Here is a 10000-nt window from a genome sequence, read left to right as displayed (position 1 = left end):
GAGCGCCCTCCACTGGGTCTTCGAGCAATCCACCGACCCACAGATCCACATTACCTGAAGTATGGGTTAGTGGAAGGGGGGGGGAGGTACACGTAAATGAACGCATGGCAAGATAGAAGAACTCCCAAATACTGTCATTATTGTAACTCCCGTGTTCTATCATAGATATATACAGAAAATGACTTGAATACATTTGAAAAGCTAACCTGGATGACCATAGAGCTGCTTGAGTTTGTCTCTGATGGGGAGCGAACTGATGACGCCGCTGAGCTCGTCGAAATTCTCGGGCACAGAGAGATTGCAAACCCGACGCCACTCCGTGTAGCCGGGGAGGGCGTGGTCTCGCCCGCGTTGGATGTTCAGCGACGCCAGGTCCAGGGCGACCTCGTGGGCGGCGCGGAACAGTTTCTCCGTTAACTCCGTGTTCAAGAACTGGCCTGGAGTCTGGGAAGGGAGGGAGCCAAGGAAGAAGTGATTGAAATAAAGTGATAATAAGTAAGAGTGCGGTTTTCACTTAATGTTGGTGTTCGTGGTTTTGTCTGAATCTATACTGATCTTAGGTGTTTTGCTTCTTCACTTCAAAAATGCACTGGCACCAAAAAGAAATACACCAAGATAACATAACAAAAGATAAAATAAAGACAAAAACATGAAGAAAAAATTATCCCAAAGCGCAAATAATGAAGAACGAAAAAAAAAACACGAGCAAAGAAAAATCACCTTGAGCTTAGCGGGGGTCGCGAAGAGGCCTCTGAGCAGCGGGTCGATGCCGCCCTCCTGCACGATGCGCCAGGGGCTGAAGAAGGCCTTGTGGAGCGGGAGGTGTCCCTCGGGGATGGGCTGGAAGGTGGCGTTGAGGCGGTGCAGGATCGGGTTGATCAGCGAGTGGCCGAATCTAGGGGAAGGATATGCGTGGGAGTCAGCGGGGGGGGGGAGAGAGAGAGAGAGAGAGAGAGAGAGAGAGAGAGAGAGAGAGAGAGAGAGAGAGAGAGAGAGAGAGAGAGAGAGGGGGGGAGAGAGAAAGAGAGAGAGAGGGAGATAGATAGATATATAGATACAGATACAGAGAGAGAGAGAGAGAGGGAGGGAGATAGATATATATATATATAGATAGCCCCCACGCTTGTCGTGGTGCAGGGGCTTGAACTCCTTCCTCGGACAAGCCCGTTCTAGAATTGGCCAGTCTCTCCCTCCCGTTGTGGTGGCCTTCTAGCGGTTGATTCTCCGAGGAAGGACGACTAAGCGTTCCTAGGTGCTGATCTAGTAGGTGGGATCACACCCCCCCCTGGTCCTCCCCCCAAGGGAGCTCACACCTGCCCACTTGTTTGCCGTGCGTGGCGCCCCTGTGCGCTGGGAGACGGGAGTCCTGGAGGTTGAGTGATGCCGTGTATGAGTACGCCCTGCGGCTAGTAACACACCTCTTTGGTCCTCTATTGCAGCAAGACGGGTGGCCTGATCTCGACTCGGTTAGGTCAATCGGCTGGTCTCTCTTTTTGAGCTAGGCTAGGGTCAAGCAGCCCCTGTCTTGCAGGCAATCGCATGTATTTGCGAATGCCATCAATGCGAGGCGGGGGTTGCGTATATCCTCCCATCATCCCTGTGGCTTCTGAGCAAGGTCTCAGTGCACAGCTTCCCCTTGTTGGACTCCGTGGTGGGTGGGAGCGTGGGAGGATGAATTGAACGCTTTTTTCACAAAAAAAACCTGACTGACCCCCACGTTGACGAACCTGGAACGAAGATGGCCAAGGCTGTCACCTTGGAACCTTTTAAGGTCCTTGGTGACAAAAGTAGAAAGTTGGGAAAGGCTCTGGCGTCGGTTCAGAGAAAGCCTACCCAAGAGCCTCGGGCTGGACCCTCCAAACCAGCCCTTGGCACTGACAAGTCTCTGGCGTCGGTTCAGAAGACGAGTCAAACTAAGAATGGAAGCCAGACAGGACCCTCCAACCCTGCTGGCCCCACTGCCAAAATTCCGGCGTCGGCTCGGAAGACAGGCACTAAGCGTCCTCGGCCGGCTACGGACTCGGAGGGCGAGTCTGTAGCCCTGTGTCGTTTCCCCCAATTTAGGGTTCCCCCTAAGCCTGAGGGATTCGACAACGCTTATCAGATGGTACGGGCTCTGGAAACCCAGAGACAGTGCCGTCTGACGATTAGAATTGCCAGAGATAAAGGCATGATAATCATCCCTAAGGACCAGTCCACCCTCACCTTCCCCCAGGAGACTGACAAGCTCCTGGATGGGCGGAAGGTGAGTCTGGCGGCCCTGACTTCTGACGAGAGGAAGTCCAAGATGGTGCTTCTTGGCTTCCCTCAGATGTATGACCTTGAGGTCATCACCACCCATCCCAAGGTGGTGGGAGCTTCCCGACTTTCTAAAGGGAAGCACACAGCACGGAGGTGTGCCTCAAAGCACACAAAAACGGCAAGCGGGACCCTACTGCCAAGTGTCCCAACTGCCACAAAAAGCACCACGACTGGAGCCTCGGATGTTACGTTTGGAAAGAAGAGGCTCTTCGGCGGCAAGAGGTCGTTGCAAACCGACCAGACTTTGTTCCTGCCCCTCCAGGCACCTCTGTCTGGGGGCAGAACAAAGGGGTAAGGGCTCCCCCCCCTCCTAAGAGGAAGGAAGCACCGCCCAAAACAAAACCACCTCCAACACAAAGGAGTTTCCGGCCCTGGTGGGTGTTCCAAGACGGAAACAGACCCGGAAGGGGTCTGGGAACACACCAAAGTCCACCCCAAGAGCGGAGAGTCAAACTCTGTTTACAGAGAATGACTTGACGCTCCTGCTGACGGCAGTTGTCACAGCAGTTGCGACAGCATTGGGAAGGACCAGTGAAGAGACGGAGAAGGCAGTCAAGGTCGCCGTGACGGCAATGACCCAGACTGTCGCTGCCCTGAAGGAAAGGGATGTAAGGCCCAAGGCCTCTACACCCAATCTGACTCAGGGTGAGACTCCTCTCCCTACAAACCCCCAGGGCGAGACTTGTCTCCCCACCCAACCCGCAGCCAAGACCACACTGGCAGAGTCTGAACCCAAAACCCAAAGGGTAAGGAAGCCACGACCACCCAGAGTGAAGGTCAAGGCAACCAAGGGTTCTCCACCTCCCAGGAGACCCAGCCCTTCTAATGGCTCGACCTGTCCTGACGACAGTGACGAGTCCAGTGAGGAAATCACGATCAGTGAGGAACTCACCAAGGAGTTGTCAGACTCCGAAATGTCTGACGTTACCCACACTGGGGCGTCGGACACTGAGACCGATTATGTCGACGTCATTGACGACGCAGACTTAATGGACTCAACAGCTTTTCCCAGAGGAATGCCCTTCTCCACGCGATCGTGTGATCTCGGAACATTGACATTGTCATGCTCCAGGAGACTCTAACAGGAGACACTGTTCGCTTCTCGGGATATCATCCCTTTGTGTTGCCCTCTAATGAAGGCACCAGAGGTTTGATTACCCTCGTGAAGTCGACTATCCCCTGCTCCTTGATTGCCAATCCTGTGCAATGTGGAGAAGGTGTTGAACTCCTTGCCGTTGAGATCCATATGGCTGGAGGTCCCCTCAAGCTGTACAATGTGTACAGCAGGCCAACCTGTAGGAGCTTAGATATTAGTGAAGTCTGTGCTACTGCGCCACACGAGCCAATTCTCATAGGGGGAGACTTCAATGCCCACCACCCCATCCTGGCGGGGGGGGGGGGGTCCTTGACCTCACCTTTGTCACTGCGGCCCTGGTCGAGAGAATTAGTTGGTCTGTGGACAACACTGCCACGAGCGATCACTATAGGATAGTCACCACCATCTTGGATGCTGGCCCGGCACCCGTGCGCCAGCACAATCCTCGATGGAAGGTGGACAGGGCCAACTGGAAAGCTTTCTAGGAGGCCCTGGCCAGGTGCCTCAGAACCAGTGAATTCTCACATAATGATAATTTGGATACACTTGAGGCAAGACTAGTTAATGCCAAAGATGAGGCAGCCTCAGAGACCATTCCCAAAACTCGTCCGTGGTCCAGGTGTTTTAAAGACGCCTGGTACTACAATGATGAAATTAAGGAGGTCAACCACAGAATCAATATTTGCAGGAGACACTTCCGCAAACAGAGAACCCCTGAGAACCACGCTCTTTTGAGAGAGGCTCTCAGGGATGCTCAGGAAACTGCTAAGAGGGTAAAGCAGGAAAAGTGGCTGGAGTGGTGTGAGTCCTTTGGCCACCAAACCTCCCTTTCAGAGCTGTGGAACCGTATCAGACGGGCCACAAATCGCTCAGCCCCCAGAAAGACCCACCATGACCCGCGGTCGGAGGCAGAGATTGGCACTCGAGTTCTCTGCTAGAACAAGTAGCGCCGGTCTACCAGCAGAGTTGAGGGCATGCCAAGAGGAAGTGCTTCCAGGCAGGCATGCCCTCATCAGAGAAAAGATGGTCGAGCCTGATGATGCTGATGCCATGTTCTCTCTGAGGGAATTACGGCGGACATATAAGACCAGTTCGCGGTCAGCCCCGGGTTGTGATGGGATCTCCTACCCCATCATTTCCCACCTAGGACTTGAAGGTGAGCTTGCACTCTTGCATCTCATCAACAAGTCCTGGGAGACTTCCTCACTACCACAGTGCTGGAAGAGGGCTGACATAGTTCCCATCCCTAAACCAAAGGAGCCGGGCCGTACCGCCCCATCTCTCTACTCAGCTGTCTGGGAAAGACGGCAGAGAGAATGGTACTGAACCGGCTCCAATGGAAGCTGGGACCTCCACATGAACACCTACATGGGTTCACAAGGGGTAAGAGCACTGCTCACAGCATGGCCACCTTACTGAGCACTGTCAGCAACACCAGATCTGTCATTGTTTTCCTGGACCTGGAGAAGGCTTTTGAACTGGCGAGCCCACTCGCCATTCAAGAGGTCCTGATCCGCAAGGGAATCAAGGGCAGACTGCTTGCCTGGATTGGTGACTATTTTCGGGACAGAACTGCCAGAGTGAAGTTCCAAGGTCACCTTTCCAGGCACTTACCCCTGGAGAATGGCACTCCACAAGGGGGGGTCCTCAGCCCGGCTCTGTTTAACACCCTCATGTTAAGCATCCTCGACATTCCACTCCCAGTGGGATGCAAGATCATCTCATATGCAGATGATCTGGCAATTATCTCCACTGGGAGACAGAATGAGAACCTAGTCAGAAAGACCCAGCGTTGTCTGGATCTAATGTCTGAGGAATGCCGCAGAGTCGGGCTTAAGATCTCAGCAGCCAAATCGAAGGCAATGGCGCTGAAACAGGATGTCTGAGACCAAGGACTGCGAGTACAAGGGTTAGAGCTAGAGTGGGTTCACGTCTTCCAATACCTGGGTGTATGTGTTGGCAAGAACCTCACCTTCCGCTCGGAGATTCAATACCTCCTAGAACGGACCAAGGCAAGACTCTCTGTCATGAGAGCTCTGTCAGGGCGGCGCTTAGGGGCTGGGCACCGTGTACTAAGATCCTTCTATGTGCACGCTGTCCGCCCCATCGTGGACTACGCCTCCGTCGCCCTGATCACGGTCAAGCCTGGACTAAAGAAAAGGCTTGACGTCATGCAAAACGAGGCCGCCAGGATTATTCTGGGTGCTTCTGTATGGGCTAAGGTTACCAACCTCCTCTTGGAGGCCAACCTCTTCCCCCTGGACATCCGGATCGATCAGATGGCGGCTCAGTTTCTTGCCAAAGTCCTACAGTCCCCGCCGGACTCGCAGCTAAGTCAAAAACTGCAGCGTCGGCTTGCACAGAACCATGAACTCTTTGCCAACAACTCCTGGCTGTCACATACAGCCAGGGTGCTGATACGCTTTGAGCTCAAGGAAACACTGCTAGTTAAGGGCATGGACCTCCCCACCCTAACTATGCCACAGCCCCGCCGTGGGCAAGATCCTTGATAGAGTATTCTGTCATGAACCTGTCAAGGAGAAAGACTCAGTACTCTCCGTCTCTTTTGAAGGCTGAGGCGGAGAGGAATATTGCAGAAATCACTCCCCCGTGTAGTAAAACCTACTTCACGGATGGTTCTGTAGACCCCATTTCCCACACTGCAGGCGCTGGTTTTGCAGCAAGGGACATAGCACTAGCTATGCGGGTATCCGGCAATGCCTCCGCTCCAAGCAGAGGCGTCATACATACAGACTCTAGGGCCGCCATTGACAGCCTGCAGCAAAGCCCCTTGATAACGTTTATCTTCTGACCACGATTCTTACCATTGCTCAGAGAATCCTGGATCAGGGTAGACGCATTATCATCAACTGGATTCCAAGCCATGTTGGTATTAAAGGGAACGATGTAGCTGACAGACTAGCGGAGGAAGGCAGGAAAAAAACCCTTGAGTAATCTTGTGGTGCATCCTAGCCGGGAACTGCTAAGGCGTAAAACGATGGCTGCAGGGCAGGTCGGTGCCCTGCAGCGACATAGAGAGGAAGCGAGAACCTCCCCCTCGGCCAGCTGGTACTCAGACGCCACAGGCTATGAGTCGCTGATACTCTCCCGTAAAATACCAAGGCGAGCCGAAGTCAATCTTCACAGACTGAGATTAGGCTACCCTTGTGCGTGGCAAATCATACCCACCATTGGGCATGATGAGCGACGCTGCAGACATTGTGGCGCGCCGGACGCCAAGATAGAGCACTACCTGATGGAATGCGAGTACACTCGCTTCCTCAGGCAGGGCCCAGAGACGACAGCCGCCGGGCTGGTAAGGCGGCTATGCCTATTGCTTTCCCCTGGCAACTGGAGCGCCTTCAGGCAATCCAACCGCCACGGTAAGCATTCACTGATGATGATCAGATGAGTCAGCACTTATAGCTGGCAGAGGCCGGGCTGCCTCGTGCATATAGCCCGGGCGAAGGGACGTCTTCGCAAATCTCTCTGAACTGAACTGAACTGAACTGAACTGATTGCAAATATTTGAAAGAGTCTATTTCGCTTACACTACTCTTCGTCCCTTCCTACTGCCACTCACCTGTACGCTGCCGTGGCGAAAACGTTGCTAATCGTAGGATTGATGTTCGGGTTGTATCCTGTGTATTCGCCCAGCATCTCCATCCCCTGCGGGCCTACGATGTGCTGCATCCAGTGCGTGTACGTGATGTGCTGCATTTCGGCTCCCACGATCTGAAGGGAAAAAAACATGTCGATAACATTGCCCAAAGAACATACAAAAGGCTATGCCACTGATGTGTTTCGGAAGGAATCTTTAAAAGGGAACTTAGTGCATGCGCGTCATAGCAAACCGACTTTGCATTCTATTCATAAAATTGTGCTCGCGGTCGCAATGGCAGGCAAAACCTTATTTTAACACTTATTTCATAGCTTATACCACTTACCTTTCTGGCTTCGTAGTAGATGGTGTCACCGTCCCAGCTGGGATTGATCTCGTGTAAGGCCTTGGCGATGCGGTTGTGTTCGCGGAACCAGACTGCGTGCATCGCCGTCAGGCCAGACTGCGGGAGAGGAAGTCCAGATTTAATCGAGATCAGCTTGCTTTGGATGAGGCGGTATGAGGATAATGTGTCTTTACGGAGAGGCGAAATGCGTGCGGAATGGTAGGGAGTGTTTTGTTGTCGGTAAGTTGACCTTCTTTACAACTTTAATCATTATTTATCTTGTTTCGTGCACTGTTTTTTTTTACGTTTTACTATCGCCCTAAAAACGTGAACTAGGTAACACAGTACAAAATATGTAGACACACACACACAAACACACGAAGATAAAGACTCTGAGCCACAATCCTTCAATCATTCCACGCTCAAACCGCTACAGTAACATCGCAGAGGCACGGATCAAATCGGTTTGTCTGTTCTCACCTGTTCGTTCCTTTGCTCTGACGTCTCACCTGTTAGTTCATCCGTTCTGCCATCTCACCTGTTCGTTCCTTTGCTCTGACGTCTCACCTGTTAGTTCACTCGCTCTGACGTCTCACCTGTTAGTTCACTCGCTCTGACGTCTCACCTGTTAGTTCATCCGTTCTGCCATCTCACCTGTTCGTTCCTTTGCTCTGACGTCTCACCTGTTAGTTCACTCGCTCTGACGTCTCACCTGTTAGTTCACTCGCTCTGACGTCTCACCTGTTAGTTCACTCGCTCTGACGTCTCACCTGTTAGTTTACTCGCTCTGACGTCTCACCTGTTAGTTCACTCGCTCTGACGTCTCACCTGTTAGTTCACTCGCTCTGACGTCTCACCTGTTAGTTCACTCGCTCTGACGTCTCACCTGTTAGTTCATCCGTTCTGCCATCTCACCTGTTCGTTCCTTTGCTCTGACGTCTCACCTGTTAGTTCACTCGCTCTGACGTCTCACCTGTTAGTTCACTCGCTCTGACGTCTCACCTGTTAGTTCACTCGCTCTGACGTCTCACCTGTTAGTTCACTCGCTCTGACGTCTCACCTGTTAGTTCACTCGCTCTGACGTCTCGCCTGTTAGTTCACTCGCTCTGACGTCTCACCTGTTAGTTCACTCGCTCTGACGTCTCACCTGTTAGTTCACTCGCTCTGCCATCTCACCTGTTCGTTCGCCCTGATGTCTCCCGCAAGGAAGCAGTCGATGCCGCTCTCCGTGACGTCCCTCCGGCAGTCGACCGGCGCCCCCTCACTGAAGGGCATCATGGGTTTCCCCGACATGAAGATGCCGTGCCGCAGCTGGCCGTGGTTGTGCGTCAGGTTCCGCAACAGACGCACCTCGGCCGCGCTCGAGCCGTACACCTGCGGGAGAGGAGGGCGGCTGTAGGGACGCTTAGACGGCCATTCGGGAAATAGGTTGGGGAAGGGAAAGGGGAAGAGGAGAGGAGGGATGATGAGGGAAGGGGAGGGACGTGGAGAGGAGGGATGAGGAGGGATGAGGAGGGAAGGGGAGGGACGAGGAGAGGAGGGATGAGGAGGGAAGGGGAGGGAAGAGGAGAGGAGGGATGAGAAGGGAAGGGGAGGGAAGAGAGAGAGAGAGAGAGAGAGAGAGAGAGAGAGAGAGAGAGAGAGAGAGAGAGAGAGAGAGAGAGAGGGAGAGAGGGAGAGAGGGAGAGAGGGAGAGAGAGAAAGAGAGAAAGAGAGAAAGAAAGAGCTAAAGAAAGAGAGAAAATAAAATAAAAGAAAGCTGACGAGTCCCAGATCCAGGGAAAGATCCCGAGACCCCGAGCACAAGAGAACCAGAGAGCCCCACCTGCGAGCCATCGATGAAAGAGGTCAGCTGGTTGATCTGTTCGCGGGGCAGGACGGTGTCATAGAACACGGAGGTCATGCCGGAGCCGCAGATGCCGGACGACCGCGTGAACTCCATGCAGCGGTGGTGGCGGATGCGAGGGTCGTCCGGCGGGATCTCGATCGGGAAGCAGGGCGGGGCGTAGTCGCACGACCTGGGGGGAGGAGAGGGGGGATGGGTGGGGGGTCGTTCGTTCTCGTATTGGTGATGTATATTTGTAATCTTAAATAATTGAAGCCATACAAATCACTGATGCCTTATTATCCCATTGTTCACGAAAAGATGATTAGAAAAATAATGACAAGAAAAGGAACCAGAAGTAGAGGAAGAAGGAAGGAAGGAAGGAAGGAAGGAAGGAAGGAAGAAAGGAGGAGGAAGAAGAAGAGGAAAGAAAAAGAAGAAGAGGAAGGAAGAAGAAGAGGAATGAAGAAGAAGAGGAAAGTATAGGAAGAGTAGAAAGGGAGGGCAAGGGAGGGGAGGTGAGGGGAAGGAGAAGGAGAAGGACGAGGAAGAGGAGTAAGGAGACGACGAGGACGATCTGGAAGAGGAAGAGGAGGAGGAGGAGGAGGAAGAAGAAGAAGAAGAAGAAGAAGAAGAAGACAAAAACGAAGACTCCGGCGCCGAAGAGAGCAGCGCAGACCAAGAGCCAACGACGACGACAACGTACCTCTGGCAGCTGACGCCGTCGTGGAAGCTCTCGGAGGAGACGGAGGGCAGCGCGTGGTCGATGTCGTGGTCGAGGAACTGGCCCCACTGCATGAGCATGTGCGTGCAGTGGTGGTCGGGCGACAC

The 10000-nt window shown here is 53.2% G+C and overlaps 1 protein-coding gene across 6 annotated transcripts in view; it reads right to left on the bottom strand.

The window, feature by feature from the left end:
* Pxn (Peroxidasin) overlaps window positions 1–10000 on the bottom strand; it is a 224137-nt gene that overhangs the window by 7603 nt on the left and 206534 nt on the right. For all 6 annotated transcript variants that reach the window (XM_086541630.1, XM_086541628.1, XM_086541627.1 and 3 more), the window contains 8 exons: window positions 9876–10000; window positions 9170–9362; window positions 8521–8718; window positions 7345–7461; window positions 6981–7132; window positions 721–895; window positions 207–444; window positions 1–54 (listed from right to left, as the gene is read on the bottom strand). The exon at window positions 1–54 is cut by the window's left edge and continues 64 nt beyond it; the exon at window positions 9876–10000 is cut by the window's right edge and continues 83 nt beyond it. In XM_086541630.1, the coding sequence (XP_086397756.1) occupies window positions 1–54; window positions 207–444; window positions 721–895; window positions 6981–7132; window positions 7345–7461; window positions 8521–8718; window positions 9170–9362; window positions 9876–10000 (1252 nt within the window). The remainder of the gene's footprint in view (window positions 55–206; window positions 445–720; window positions 896–6980; window positions 7133–7344; window positions 7462–8520; window positions 8719–9169; window positions 9363–9875) is intronic.

The sequence above is a fragment of the Penaeus japonicus genome, unplaced genomic scaffold (genome assembly GCF_977035675.1).
Source record: "Penaeus japonicus unplaced genomic scaffold, GWHDUDI00000001_assembly GWHDUDI00000011, whole genome shotgun sequence".
Classification (NCBI taxonomy): Eukaryota; Metazoa; Arthropoda; class Malacostraca; order Decapoda; family Penaeidae; genus Penaeus; species Penaeus japonicus.
This window is presented reverse-complemented; position numbering and strand designations above follow the sequence as displayed.